Here is a 15,856-nt window from a genome sequence, read left to right as displayed (position 1 = left end):
TTTATCAAGAAACAAAGGAGGACACTCGAGAATTGGAGTTTCTGACCCTAAGTGATGATCAGCACTTAGCTTAGAAAACACCTCACTCTTTCTAGAGAGGAGTGAACATGATGAGAGTTCAGAGAATTTAACATCTACAAAGTATATTGATCCATCACGAGTTGAGGACTCTTCAAATCTCCAAGACCTAGCTGTGCTGGAGGTTGAGTTGACTGTAAGTGAACCTTCTGCTCTTACTGTATCTTTGCATTCTTGTTGGCCTTTTGCCAATGGTGATTGGTACAGTTTTTGTGTCAATCATAAACTCCTCGTGTATGCACTCCATCTGTGTTCAGTGTGAAATGCTCCTGTCTATCATCATTAATTGTCTGATATTTAACTAGTTAACACTTGTGACATGGTATGACCTGATTAGACATGGTGTGACTTGGGTGGGGTAGTGTGAGTTGTGAGGGTGGTTTTGATAGTTGTGGAAAAAAATGCCCACACCTTATATGGAGGAAGTGGGGAATATTTGGCTAAACAAAAACGGGAAGGCTGCTATCCTTATATATGAATTCTCAATTTACATGCTGGATTGGCTACATTAATTCTTACATCTAAATTTTGGATGGAGTGAGTGTACTGCTCTCCAACCCCCCACCTCCAATCCTTTTGTTTTACTTGTTGTTGGCTAGCAAGGTATTATCGGCCAATTGACTATAATTGGAGCCTATCTTTAGCTAAACTAGAGCTTTCAATCTTTTTTGCAACTCAAGTTTGCATCCTTTCCTGCCATTGTCCTTTCGGTGCTGCAATTCAGATCATTTGTGTCCATTGGTGCAGCCATTGGACAACAACAAATCTTGCACTTGATCATGGCAGCTTGCCCTGAATTAATGCAAGCCATAAGCCTGTAACCACCAAGAATTAAGCAAGCATCTTATTTTGCCATATGCCCTTCTGATCAGTTTGTGCCTGTCTGACTATCATGATCTGATAGGTACAGGAACATGCCAATTTTGCTGTGTTTGAAGTATTTAGGATTCTAGAAAGAAAAAAAATGATAAAAACTTAGGATTCTTTTTGACAATAATCTGAACTTTTTGAATATATTTATATTGTAGCCAAAGAAAGAAAATGGATCATACTAGATTTAATATAGTACTATATTTGCATGTTTTTAATATAGTAAACTAGTCTGCATCGCACTATATTTGTTGAGCTAATGTCTACCATCCTTTTGTGCCTTTTCAGTTCTCTATGTTGACCTCTTCATTTCTTGTCTGCTTCCTATCTTGAGGGGGATGGTGGACAAATTGTTCTAGTAGGCATTAGACTTTGACAGTTAAAAGGTTGAAAGCTTCGGATAATCTTATGGTATAAGCCATCGAAGTCCCAATTTTATGCTACTGACCTGATCTGAGTTTTTTGGGACTTGGGAAAACTGAAAAGATTGCATAGGTTCAAAGATAATTGCTAGTGTATTTTTGCATGACTCAGATGCAGGATAGTAGCTTTTCTGGGAATGACTTTGCCTTTGTGATGATTCCTTTGACATTGACTTGATTTTTCAGAGAGGATCTGTCCTTGAGTGCTCTAACTGCTGCTGTTTCTATTTCAGTGGTCCTCCTACGGAGTGTTTTGTCTACCATGCTCGAGCCACAGAAGCCCGACTGCCATCCTCTGTAAGTGTTTCATTATTCATTTGCTGTTTTATTTTCTGACTTTTCTTTCCTTTTTTCTGCTAATGTTAAAATCTCCTTAAATTGTTGTTATCCTGAAGAATGGAACCCATTAATGTGTGACTTTTGTGCGTGTGTGTGCCCGCATGCATGCAAAATGAATGTGTGCTTTAAATATTTGAGGAAAAATTCTCAATTAACAAGACTTTGTTGGTTTTTGGGTGATGCAAATGATAAGAAAGAAATTGAAAATCTTGTAAATAATTTAAGAGTTGACATGGGACTTCTTGTTCCAAGCTCTCAACTTGTGGCCTAACTGAAATTGGAGCTGGATACCAATTCATCTAAAAAAAATGTACAGTTTGTGTGGGTGTTCTAGATATCTTTTCTTACAATCTGATAGTTATATTGTAGGATTAAGTAGAACTTCTAGAATAACATTCTATTTAATCTTGGAACAGTCATCTGCTAAGAACATATTTTATAAACTAGAACATGTAAAGGTTAAATTTCTTCTTGCATTTTTTGAATGGACAAATAGTTATATGATTGATTTTGTAATGTGCAAGCATGTCCAAACCATTTTTATTTGCTGCTCGGACGTGATTGTGTTGTCCTTATGTATGCTGCAACACCAATTTTTGGATATTCATGTTTCTCTGTATTTTTCTAGGATCATGGGGAAGGAAGAAAGGTTATGTGTGTTGAGCTGGTGGCTAATCGCTTCTTACGCAAGGTGATTGTTTTACGTTTTATCATGTCAAGAAATATATGTGGTAAAGTGCATACATTGAGAAAATAGGTATTGCAAAGATGACAACATGAAATTAATTTCTTTGGATGTGGAAACTAAGGGCCTGATTGGAACAGAAAACTGTTTTTGAGAAGGAGAATACAAAACTGATTCCTATTATTTTTTAAATAAAAAATGTGTTCGATAAAGAAATAGTTCAAAAACAGTTTTAAAAAATTAAACAGAATTTGGGTTTGGGTAATAAAAAAAACTGTTGGAAAGTGTTTAAAACAACAAAACTAACAAGAGTGGTTAGTGCCATGCATACATTTATCTTTGTATTTCCATTCTTAAAACCATCAACCTGCATTTTCGGGTTATCTTGCTGATGCTCTAGGGTCTTGTTGCCACTAATTTGGTGGCTAACCATAATTGAAACATAAACTATAAAGAAGTGCATTATATCGTTTTTTTAATTTTTATTTTATATGAGCTTCTTTCTCTTGCCAGGGAAGCTGGATTTCACATTCTCATTACCAGCTAACAGCTGTTAGTGTCTGATGAGAAGTACTTTCGGCGTGTGAAATGGCAATACATGGTGTTAGATGAAGCCCAGGCAATCAAAAGTTCGAACAGGTTCTAACTTATTTCTTTGTGGTTGTAGTGGCTTTATTCTTTTGAGATGTTTTTATTCTTTGGTCTTTGTTGCTATCATTTTATTTCTTGCGTCCCACTAAAGAGTCAACCGTGGGGAGTTATCTTATTTTGTGTGTATGTAATAAAATGGACATATAGTGGGAAGAGAGTAATACCATTAAAAAAAAGGGTCATACCTAGTACCTATAAAAAAAAAGGGCGTCATACCTAATGCACAAGACTCCCACTTTTGCGGGTTTGGGAGAGGTGATTGGCAGGCAATCTTACCTCCAAAATTTTCTTTTTGGAGACTAACTTCTAGATTCGATCTTGCAACTTGTCAATTTTGGTTGAAGGCACTTGCCATCGCATCAAAGCCTGACATCTAGAGTAGTACCATAAAAAAATTGAAACAAACCCAAGAATCTACTGAAATCATTTATTTATTCAGCATTCATTTATTAAATATGTAGTCACATAAAGAACAAGTTTTCTCATCCATCTGATCTTTCCTTTCCTTTTTTGAACTCTGCTTTTATTTCTTTTAATAAATTGATACCTGTTGTTACTTTAGTTTTCATTTCATATCCATTCTGTTCTTTTTATTTCAATGTGCTTTTTTTATCATCATCATTCTTGTTGATGTTGATATTATTATTAGAATTATTTTGTTAAGAGAAATTAAGATTCAATATAAAACGTCATCCAGATAAATTGTATCTTTTTAGTATTGCAGTATCGACATGTCTACAGTATCACATAAGAATTCAGTTTTAGCCATTACAGCCCTCCTAAAGTTTCATGAATCATCTTTCTGGTGAATAGTTTATGTTTCTAATCCTTTATATTCTCATCATTAATTCATTGGATATTTGACTCGGCAGTATAAGATGGAAGACACTGCTTAGCTTCAATTGTCGGAACCGATTGCTGCTGACTGGTACACCTATCCAGAATAATATGGCAGAGCTGTGGGCCCTTTTGCATTTTATTATGCCAACCTTATTTGACAGCCATGAACAATTTAATGAGTGGTTTTCAAAAGGGTAAGCATTTTTTCTTTGGTTGGTTCATCTTTTCGGTGAGTGTAGCCTGCAGTCTACAGAATTATAATATTTTCCTATCAATGATCTTTTACTGCATTCTATCAGAATCGAGAACCATGCAGAGCACGGGGGTACTTTGAACGAGCACCAGCTTAACAGATTGGTGAGTTTGCCTTTTTCAGTATTGTCATTGTGAGAGTGAGCAATAAAGTTTTTTTGTCTACTTGCTGCCACGTACCATCCTTAACATATATGTATGCTATTTAAAATAACTACAATAATTCTCAGTTTCTTTTTAGATCATGATCTCTTCTGCCTTCACTTTTGACCTTTGATATTAATATAACTATATCTTTCTAACTTGTATTTTGGTTGCCTTTTTTCTTACAGCATTCAATTCTTAAGCCTTTTATGCTGCGAAGAGTTAAAACAGATGTAATTTCTGAGCTGACCAGGAAAACTGAGGTTACAGTGCATTGCAAGTTGAGTTCTCGCCAGCAAGCTTTTTATCAGGCTATTAAGAACAAGATATCTCTTGCCGAGTTGTTTGAGGGCAATCGTGGGCATCTTAATGAGAAGAAAATACTAAATTTAATGAATATTGTCATTCAGCTGAGAAAGGTATATTGTCAATTCTATTGGCATTCTGTTTGGTTCCCCTTCTTCATTTAAAAAGTATAACTTATCAACTCTGTGGGGGCAAGAAGTTGTGGAGTTTCATGCATTTTGTCTGTCATGTGGAATATTTCTTTTTACTAGTTGTCCATGACATGTGTTCCAATGGTGCAATGGTAGGTGTGTAATCATCCAGAGTTGTTTGAAAGGAATGAGGGAAGAACATACCTCCACTTTGGGGAGATCCCAAATTCTCTTCTGCCCCCTCCCTATGGGGAGTTGGAGGACGTGCACTATGCAGGAGGTCACAATCCTATAACATACAAGGTACGTTCTTAAAGCTTTTTCTGCCTTACATTAATGTTTTTGTTTGTTATATATACTACCAAAACATTAAGGTTCACTGTCATGAAAATGCCAACCTTACTAAATACTCAATTCTTAGGTTTCTCTTATAGCTTTAAAAGTGAGGAAAGTTGCTTTGCTTCTTCTTCTTCTTCTTTATTTATTTATTTATTTATTTTTAATAAAATAAGTGAATACTTCATGCATTTGCACTTGCTTTATGTGTTTGGCTATAGACATGACACATGTACAAAAAAAATTAAAAAATTAAAATTAATGATTCTTTTTTGTTGATAAGGGCAGATTGTTCTGTATTTTTTTTGAGTTAGGCCAGCAGGCTAATATTTTTTTCTAGGAGGTCATTTGGTGAGCTCAAATATTTTTTTGTGGGGGAATGGGGGGGGGGGGGGAGAGGGGTGGGCAATTCAATTTTTTCGCATCCCAGCCTTTGGCAGGCCTCTATATATGTGCGTGTGTGTGTGTTGTAAATGGGAATTCAAATTTTGGTGGGCACCATAGCCACCCAAGGGATATTTTGACTCTTCCAATGTGATGAGAATGCACGCTCCAGCTTCATTCTCTGCTTTAGTTTATGAGAATAAGGAACTTGAGCTCTTTATAGTTTATGTTTCTCTTGCTTTGTTCTTGCTAACTTGCTGCTTGCCCTTATCAGTTATCTGTTAATATATATATTTTTTCTTCCAGTGACAGATTGTATAAGTCAAGTTTTAGGACTTCATATTCTGGGTTGGTTGGGCCGGCTTGCTTTCCCTCCTCCTCGATGTTTATTAGTTCTTCCACCTCGGCCTCTCTCTTATGGTAAATACAGATTACATTCCATTTGTTTGGTTTTTTTTCCCTCTTTCATCTTTGGTTGTGACTCTGATTCATATTTTTGGCAGGTGTTTTCCCTAATTTTGATTCCATATTTGTTCCTCGAGATAAAGATGTGTCTAATTGTGAAGGCTCTGCTGACCTGCATCATAGTCCTTCAATTGTTGAATTTGATGAGACGTCATCACAAATATCTTGTCGTGACGCTCAGTCTTCGAGTGAATTGTCAATCCCCAAGAGTCCTCCTGCTTTGCTAAAAGGTAGCGTAACAACTTTAAACGTGGATGTGCTTGAGCAGACAGTGTTGCATGTTCAAAATCAGCTTCTTACCCGTCTTGAATCAATGAATCCGCTTCAACACGAGTCCATGACACAGGTGGTGGAATCTACTTTTATCGTTTTGGATCGTCTATTAGTTAATTATACACCTTTTCAAGAGCGTGTGAAGGAGTTCATTGCCTGTGCATCATCAGACAATGGACAATTAGCTATGAGTGTTCTATTCCATATCTTTATTTTAAATTTGTTCTGGTATTGATGAAACATTCACAAACTCACAAGAAGTTTATTGTAGGAAATACAAAGTTGGTAATCTCTTGTTATCAAACACTTGCTGAGAGTAATAATGGAAATGTCTTTTCCCAATTCTTTTGCACATTGACCACAAACATGTAGAAAAACTCACTGAAGCTCTGTTGTTTGCGAGTCTATAGTTATAACTATTGTAATTATCACTGTCACAATGAAACTTAGTATGTGAAATTCATCATGTACATGTGTGTAAAAGACATTTGTCAAAATATAATAAATATTCTGATCTATCTGCTCAAAATTACTGCAACATTTTGCAGGGTGAAATTCATCATGTTGTAAATCCAGATCCATACCATGGAGTTTTTGGTTCCGATGCCAATCGTTATGCCAAAGATTTGCAAGATCACATTGATTTTGGTACTTCAGGAAAAGTTGCAGGATTTATAGCTGAAACAATTCAGGTTATCTTCTTTTCTTTTCTTTTTTCTTCATTTTTTTCTTTTTTGGCATCTATAGTAAGGTCTGAAATTGTTGGTGTTACAACCACCTATTTAAGGACACTGAAAATTTTCTAATTGGTTGTACTTTTCACTTACTGTAGGGAGCTGGAGGAGCAGTTGAATTGGCGCCTGGATACTTGAAACTGGTTTATGACATTGTACGCAAGGCTGGTGGTGTCTGCATTGTAGATGAAGTGCAAACTGGCTTTGGTCGAACAGGAAGCAATTACTGGGGCTTTGAAACACAGGGCGTCATTCCTGATATATTTACTATGGCAAAGGTCATTACCCATAATCTATTTTAGGAAGACATGTAAATCATGTTAGTGTTGCAAGTGTCAATAGCTTTTTTCTTTAAATAACTTACAATTTCAGTTAATCAGTTTTTGTTTTATAATCTTATGCAACCATTCCATTGAATCTCACAATTAATATCTATCAGGGTATTGGCAATGGTTTACCATTGGGAGCAGTTGTGACAACCCCAGAGATTGCGAGTGTATTGGCCCAGAAAATTCAATTTAATACTTTTGGAGGAAACCCTGTATGTTCGGCTGGGGGGCTAGCAGTGCTGAGAGTTATTGACCAGGAGAAGCGTCAAGCTCATTGCGCTGATGTTGGTTCTCACTTGCTCAAGCGTTTGAGAGCTCTTCAGCAAACACATGAAAGTAATTACTCTTGAATTTAACATTTGTAAAAAAATCATCACACTTTTGTCTGTATACGGGTATCTATTGTAATTTAATAGATAATATTGGCCTTGCCCTTTTAGAGCACTTCCTCTAAGTCTCCAAATTACATTGAAATGTGAATCCTATGAACCAATTGTTAGGTTTCTATGCACTAGTGGAATTTCTTTCCTTAGTATTAAAAACCCATATACGTAATATAGTATTCCCATTAATCACTAATTCCCATTAATCAATGAATGCAAACCTTAAGAAGGTCACTGTTAATTTAATATTTGCCTTCATGCATCATGCTAATGAAAATTGTATGAGGATTTTAGTCTTCAGGCAGGAGCTTGCATTTAAACTTAAACAGAGTTTTATCAAGTTTTACTTGATGTCATGGCCCTCAGTCGGTACTTCCCTGTATCTGTTAGAATCAGTTTTTCGCAGTAGCCAATGTGTTATCTATATGGGTTTCCTCTCCAATTCAATATCGTTAAACTTGTTTTTTATGTGTTATTTGTACACTTATTTCCTCTCCAACTTTGTATTTCCTACAATAAACTTCTTGTGATATTGTGAATCTTTCATCAATACCAGAACAAATTTAAAATAAAGATATGGAATAGAACACTCATAGCTAATTGTCCATTGTTCAATTTAAAATAAAAGTCATCTATTTCACCTTTTCTGTTCCATTGATGCTTCTATCAATCACAAATTGTTAGAATTTATTTTTTCCTTATAAAATAACCAATGTTTAAAATGGGGAAAAAAAATCAGACAAATGGGAGGTTGTAATTGATATATTTGATAGACAATAATCTGTTCACTAGATAAATGCATAGTCGGGTTTGCATGGATGTTGAGGTGGGAAATTTCCTACGAGTGTCGTTAGAAATAAGTGTTTCCTTGGGGTGTTTATTGTTTCTCTCTTTTTGGTTGTTTTTTGATGAATGAGCATTATTGCACTGATGGTACTGACCAAGCTTCAATTGGAAGTTGTAGCATCAATGCTCAAAGCACGAATAATTAAAGGGCTGATGGTGGATTGACAATATATATTACTGCTTGAAGGGGAAGGGAAGGATGTGCATGTGTCTATAGCATTCAGGAAAAATCATAGTTAAGAATTGTGAACATTGGGTTCAATAAAGGCTTTTTATGTTTTTTTTTTTGGGAACAAAAGAACCCTTACAAGTAATATTCTCCCCTAAAAAATAAAATAAATTTTTATTTTTATTTTTTTACCTAAATAATGAGGCTATTGCATTTACGTGGAGCTCTCTTGCCATTTCTCTTTTTGGTCTTCTATAATTAACTATAATAGGAGGAAAAAAACAACCTTAAAAACAACCTTAACCGTCCAAGTCACACATCACTCTGACAAAATTTGTTCCTGGCCTGGATATATATGTACTGTTTAAAGTTCATTTCAGTAAGTTAATTCAATCATCACAATTAAACTAGTGAGTAGTAAGCAATATAAACTACAAAATTGTGGGGATTTAAAATTGAAAGACAAAATTAAACAGTCATAATATCACAATCTAGAAACAGGTACATTAGATATAAAATACTTCGATTACAAGTTCATTCAATGACAAACAAAATAATAATTGTGTGGATACAACCCAGTAGTAAGTTCAAATACATAATAAAGAGAACCCCAATTGACATCTACAATGCCATTCCAAACTCGAGTATTTGCATGCCTAGCAAAAATTCAAATATTGTTGTTAGATACCAAAACCCAAAACATACGTACTAATCTATGCAACTTGGCTAATTGATACAATCATGGCATTTTATATAAAAGCATCACTTACCTAGTTTGGATTATTACTGCTTGTCGAAGCCCCACGGGAAAGCGGACATCTTCTACGGTTATGCCCATGTTGATGACACAGTCCACAGCTCTGCTTTTGCTGAATCTCCCTCAAGTCAGAATCTGGCCTCCGGCTTCCCGGTTCTCGCCGGACCCCATCCATCTCATTTCGTATCCTAGACGCCACAGGTCGACCTTTGCCCCGCAACAGTTTTGGGTCAGGCACCCACTTTGGACCATCCACATCCCTCCACAATGAATCTGACTTTGGCACCACAAATGCATGTGAGTAGGTGTGAATGGCGTTCACCAAACTATAACATGGGTCAATATATGCAGTCGCATCTTGCCCCAAGTACTGAAGAGCTTTAATTGCATGTGAACAAGGGATCTTTCTAATTTGCCACTTTCCACAACCACATGTTCTGGCCTTTACATTTACTTCATAACTATGGTGTCCCCCTCCAGAGCTATAGATGTTGTATGAAGTAATTACTTGATATATACCATTCTGATTATTAAACGGATTTATTTGGTGTGAAATTGATTTTTGTAGGTTGTGTCCATAGATTTTTAAGGCATATTTAGTCCATACCTTGTCCTTTGAGAGCTCATGAGTAATTTCTTTGTGTCGATCATGGAAATACGCAACAAGTTTGCAATGAGTGAATTCAACCATTGCAGCAATGGGTAGGCCACGGGCACCTTTGAGTACTCCATTGAAGCACTCCGAGACATTGGTTGTCATAGCCCCATAACGGTATCCACCATCATGTAGTTGGGTCCACTTGTCTAGATCCTCATTCATTAGATATGTGTATGGCATGATGGATGAGTCGGGTTCACTTTCCTGCCGCTCGGTTCTCCGTTTCTTCCTAAGGGCCTCGATCTCAGCTTCCTTGATAGGTTGCATGTACAGCTCAAATTTTGATTCCTTAGTAGCATACCCCGCTTTCAAGGCTAATGACTTTAAAGTGGCGTCCTGAAAATGCGTGTTGAAGTTGCTAGCAACATGTCGAAGGCAATATCTGTGAACTACTCGTTGTCGTCCATCATCATGTCTAGGCCAGTTTGCAATTGCACTTTGAATACCCTTATGTCGGTCAGAAATTATACAGATGTCCTTATCTGCTATCACATCCCCCAGTGCATTCCTGAGGCGTTCTAAAAACCACCCCCAACTAGACCCTGACTCTTTGTCCACAACAGCAAAGGCAAGAGGCAAAACCTTGTTGTTGGCATCGGTGGCCATTGCAATCAACAACACCCCTCGATATTTACCATACAAATGGGTCCCATCAATACTGATCACTGGCTTACAATGTCTGAATCCTGCAATGCATGGAGCGAAAGCCCAAAATATATAGCGCAATATTGTATCACCGAACTCGTCCTTGGGTATGGTGTGAAACCAGAAACGGGTGCCAGGTTCTTGATCCCAGTATGCAAATAATAACTTTTTCAACCTTTCGTAAGACTCTTCCCAATCCCCAAATATCTTTGCAATACCTCGTTGTTTCGCATCCCATATCTTATAGTAAGAAAGAATATGCCCATAATACTTCCCTTTAATGAAATGTCTGAGGTGATAAATTGTTGCCGTGTGTTTCTCTTTCAACAATGGAACAAATTCTTCTGCTAGAAAATTACAATCCATCATTCTACCATCAAGGGCCGTGGCAAGGGGCATACAACTATGAGGACCCCTATAAGATGTGACCATCCATAGTCCGAGTTCAGGCTTCACAACTGCCCCAACGTACCACATGCATGATTCATCGCTGCATTTCACAGACAGTCTACTTGTGGTCGACCTACTAGTCACAAAGTTTCTGTTATGCTTTGCGGCGTAAATTGTTAATGCACGTCTCACCGCATCTTTATTAGCAAAAATCAACCCTTTCGCAAAATTCATGTCTGCATTCCAAGAACCAAATGATTGCTGAACAACTTCAGGATCAACCATATTTTCCCAAGTATTTTCATAAAATGATGAGGCAGGAGGTTCATAAACGAGGGCCGTATTTGTAACATGCTGAACTCTAGCATTAGCGTCCTCATCATCTTCATCACATTCAGCCATATCATCAACATGAGGAATGTGAGTAATTTCATGGTCATCAAGACCCCTGTCAAAGTCACCATCGTCAATCCTCTCTTCATACTCATCTCTATCCTCACAATCTTCCCTAGAACAGTCTTCGTCTTCATCTTCATCTTCAACTACTGGAACTGTAGAGGATTCACCTCGATGTGTACAAAATTGATCTTCATATCTATTTCCAGGTTCACTCTCAATTGTTACTGGTGTCTCTTGAAAAGGGGGTGTATAGCCTCCCAATGTGGTGCATTGATCATCTAGGACTGCAAACTGTAGAGATGTAGTTGTTTGTACAATTTCGTCTTCTACGCCGACTTCTGCACGAGGCTCCAAAGTGACATATAACTCAAAATCTGCTGCTTGTTTCCATTTGTCCATCTTACTAAACATGAATTTCACATGTTTGTCCTCTGTTATCGCCATATATCTGTAATTAATGCATTGATTGAGGACTTCATATGGAGAACGGAAAGTAATATGTATGTCATGCAAAGCAGGGTTCACTTGCAACTCTTCCATAATTTTTACTTTCAGCTCATTCAGGGTCTTTAGCTTACGGCGTATCATCATATAGTAGCACTGGATACCCGGACCTTGAAATGAGGCTCCATCATAAGGGTTGGCATTGCTAAGGGGTCCACCGTAGTATATATTTATATAGATCATTGTCAACCTATAGATCATCAAGTGCAATTGTGTTAGTGACAAATTTATAACGCTCAATCAACATCAATCACAAAACTTTGCGTATGAAATGCCAACAATACTAACCTCAACCAAATTTGCATATACTCACCTTTAGTAATCTTACAAAAATAGTCATTACCAATTTCATATTCTTTAAAAATTCTAAATCATTCTAGGGGCATGACTTTCAAAACCCATTCAAATAAGTTATGATGAACAAAAATATTATATACCAACCAGTTATCCATTGAAATCTCTGTTACAAATCTTAAACAAATATATCTTGAAATAATTTATGGTAAAAAGACTACTATCTTAGGTATCAAACTCATAATGTTATGATATATCCATGAGAAAGACCTAAAAGTACTAAATATTCCTAACAATTGATCACAATATTTAGTACTAAATATTCCCAATAATTAATCACAATATTAATTTTTTTTTTTAACTTAGCATATTATCACAATATTTACACTAACAAACAAAACAAATATTCCCATATGTTGTAATAACATAATAATCACAATATTTGGTACTAAATATTCCCAATAATCACAATATTTGTAGTTATTTTCTAAAAAAACCCTAATGACTCCATTCTTTTTGCCAATATCTAATCCCCTAAAATCCTAAAGGGCTATGGAAATGGACAGCGTTTGCTCTCTTTCTATTTTTAAAGTCTGCTCCTTTTTTCCTAACTTGGAATGTTACAAATGGTAATAACACCAAATATTTGTAAATTTTTCACAAACTATACGTGCTCGTGCTGCACCATCCTTACACATTCATTCATGGTCATGGTCATGACCATTTCATGTTACAATTTTACTGTTGCAACTTCCTTAAAAAAAATAAAAAATAATTGGATTTATAAGATTTTGAGCTTCGAACCTTTAGCCAAAAAAGTTTTATATATTCTCTTAAATGAAAAAATAAAAATAAAAAGGAAAAAATTGCATATCTAGAGTACTCAAATTTTCACATAATAATCACAATATTTGGTACTAAATATTCCCAATAATCACAATATTAACTTTCTTAAAAAAAAACTTAGCAAATAATTTAATCACAATATTCACACTAACAAAAAAAAAAAAAAAAAAAAATTCCCCAATATGTTGTAATTTAATCAAAATATTTACACTAACAAAAAAAAATTCCCCAATATGTTGTAATTTAATCACAATTATTTACTAAATATTCCCAACAATTAATCATTAAATTACTACTCATTATAGATATTTTTTCTTAAGTAGATTTATGATCTTATATAAATGTGTTATAACATTAATTTAAAAAAAAAAATAGCAAATAATCACAATATACTAACAAATAAATTAATCACACTATTTACACTAACAAATAAGAAAAACAAAACATTTCCTAATATGTTCTAAATTTTTCTTTAAAAAAAACCTAGCAAATAATCACAATATACTAACAAATAAATTGATCACAATATTTACACTAACAAATAAGAAAAAACAAAACTTTTCCTAATATGTTCTAAATTTTTCTTTAAAAAAAATCTAGCAAAATAATCACAACATTGTAAAAATATTACCTGAGAATGTTGTGTGATGAGTGTTCTGTGAGTGAGTTGAATATAGAGACTGTGAGTTGAAAGAGTGTTCAAGAGAACTTATATTCACAATACAGAGAGAGCATATAGAGACTGAGTTGAAAGAGTTGAAAGAGAACTTATATTCACAATACAGAGAGAGCATATAGAGACTGAGTTGAAAGAGTTGAAAGAGTGTTTAAGATAACTTATATTCACAATACAGAGAGAGCATATAGAGACTGAGTTGAAACAGTTGAGAGAGCATATAGAGACTGAGTTTCTGATATTCACAATACAACTTATTCCCACGGCAAGAGAGAACTTATTGGAGCTGGGACCCACAGACACATGGAGGGCTGGGGACTGAAGCTGCTGTGGGGGAACTGTGATGCCCACGTGAAAGCTGCTGTGGGATGGGAGTGTTGCTGTTTGATGGAACTGATGCTGGTTTATAAAAGGAAATCGAGTCCAAAGGACTTGGTTCCTAAGCCTGAAAAACGAGTTCGTTAAACTCGACTTCTAAGGCTGGAAATCGAGTCCAATGGACTCGGTTTCCAGGCTTTGAAACCGAGTGCAAGGGACTCGGTTTCCATGCTTTAAAACCGAGTCCTTTGGACTCGTTTTCCAGCCTTAGAAGTCGAGTTCTTTTAACTCGATTTCTAGCAATAATAAACTAATAAACCCAGGAAATCGTGGATACTGAACTCGAGTTGCTATATTCCAAATTAGTTTCAAACGTTTCCTAACTAATGAAATAGTTTCGGTTTCAAGGTTATTTTCTAAAAAATCCCTTATATGTCAATTTAAACCTTAATGTAGTTAATGGTGATATTAAAATATTATTTTTTATATTACATGTATGCCATGTGAGCTAATTAAAAAAATATTTTTTTAAATTAAAAAATAATAGTTCCTAACCCGAAAGTTCCTTTTTATTTCTATAAAAATAAAAAAAATAAAAAACTATTTTTAATAGTCCATAGTCAAAATAAATGGCTCTTCAAAATAAAAGATGATTTTCTGGAGTTTGTATTAATTAATAATGATATGATATTCATAAATAAAAAAAAATTAAAAAAACCATATATAAAATAAATAAACAATCAAACTTTGATGTATATTCTCAAATTGAAACATACTGTCAATCACAATGCATTTAAAATTAAACACAACTATTAAATTATTTTACAAAACATTAGATTATGAAATTAGTTTTCAAGATTATAAATTTCTTATATGCTTTTATTCTTTGTCACAAATTAGCTATCCAACAGGGCATTTGTAATATATTGTTTTTTTTTTTTTATACTTTGAGACGTTGATATTATGTAGAAGTGAAACTTGTGTGTTTGTTTTAAGTAGTTTTCAAAGGGTAGACTAGACTTCTTTGTATTTGTGCTATTTTATTTTGATAAGCAATGTTAGGATTTTTAAAATTACTAAATATCAATATGTTAAGTTGAGCTCTTTCTTAATATGGGTTATGAATTTAAAGAAATACATTTCACACTAAATAATTTACTACATGACTTATTAAATGGTAAAAACACGTTTTAAAAAAGAATCATGTGAAAAATACGGGTCGACCTTACCCAACCTGATTGACCGCCCCGCCTTGCCTGTTTTGCCACATCTAACTACACTGCCATCAACAGCTTTGAAGCAAAAATACTTAGTAACATCTGTAATCTGTATGAATAATGACACGAACAAGAGTGCCATTTGCCATCATAAACTAGCCAAATGAAAATTAGTCAATATATTAGAAGAATTGAAAGTTGAAACAGAGAAGAATTATGGCCACTGGTGGTGTACTAAACAATATGAGAGAAAGAAAAGACAAAAGAAAGTGGACACACAATTTAGGTATTATGTCCACGTTATTATTCCTACTAGAGCCCAAATGTGCTTGAGGTTTATCATTTCCTATTAACCTCTTCCAGAGCTTGAAATAAAAATAATTAAAGGAGTGAAGATATAGATGGATTTTAACAAATAAAGAAGCTACACACAATTGCAGACTTCAACAAATCTCAAATGACAGCAGAAATAGGAACTGAACAACATATACTCATGCCTATCCATGTGCAGGACC

The 15,856-nt window shown here is 35.1% G+C and overlaps 3 protein-coding genes across 4 annotated transcripts; 2 read left to right on the top strand and 1 right to left on the bottom strand.

Annotated features, from left to right (window-relative positions):
- Positions 1–109: 109 nt before the first annotated feature.
- Positions 110–5,048, top strand: LOC126701834 (chromatin-remodeling ATPase INO80-like). 2 transcript variants are annotated; one of them, XM_050400243.1, is made up of 8 exons: positions 110–214; positions 1,604–1,667; positions 2,338–2,400; positions 2,908–3,033; positions 3,918–4,079; positions 4,185–4,242; positions 4,470–4,700; positions 4,875–5,048. In XM_050400243.1, the coding sequence occupies exons 4-8, from the start codon at positions 2,993–2,995 to the stop codon at positions 5,031–5,033; spliced, it is 651 nt and encodes a 216-aa protein (XP_050256200.1). In that variant the 5' UTR covers positions 110–214; positions 1,604–1,667; positions 2,338–2,400; positions 2,908–2,992; the 3' UTR covers positions 5,034–5,048. The 2 variants fall into 2 exon arrangements, with proteins under 2 accessions (XP_050256200.1, XP_050256199.1); XM_050400242.1 differs by lacking the exon at positions 110–214 and adding an exon at positions 609–1,359.
- Positions 5,049–5,925: 877 nt separating this feature from the next.
- LOC126701838 (alanine--glyoxylate aminotransferase 2 homolog 1, mitochondrial-like) lies at positions 5,926–7,868 on the top strand. Its single transcript, XM_050400247.1, has 4 exons — positions 5,926–6,249; positions 6,725–6,868; positions 7,009–7,188; positions 7,350–7,868. Exons 1-4 carry the CDS (start codon positions 6,217–6,219, stop codon positions 7,587–7,589), a joined length of 597 nt encoding a protein of 198 aa, XP_050256204.1. The 5' UTR covers positions 5,926–6,216; the 3' UTR covers positions 7,590–7,868.
- Positions 7,869–9,185: 1,317 nt separating this feature from the next.
- Positions 9,186–10,793, bottom strand: LOC126701831 (uncharacterized). The gene is made up of 2 exons (XM_050400239.1): positions 9,408–10,793; positions 9,186–9,293 (listed from the first exon to the last, which is right to left on the bottom strand). Exon 1 carries the CDS (start codon positions 10,656–10,658, stop codon positions 9,408–9,410), a length of 1,251 nt encoding a protein of 416 aa, XP_050256196.1. The 5' UTR covers positions 10,659–10,793; the 3' UTR covers positions 9,186–9,293.
- Between the last annotated feature and the right edge of the window lie 5,063 nt (positions 10,794–15,856).

Source organism: Quercus robur, chromosome 10, assembly GCF_932294415.1.
Source record: "Quercus robur chromosome 10, dhQueRobu3.1, whole genome shotgun sequence".
Taxonomy (NCBI): Eukaryota; Viridiplantae; Streptophyta; class Magnoliopsida; order Fagales; family Fagaceae; genus Quercus; species Quercus robur.
This window is presented reverse-complemented; position numbering and strand designations above follow the sequence as displayed.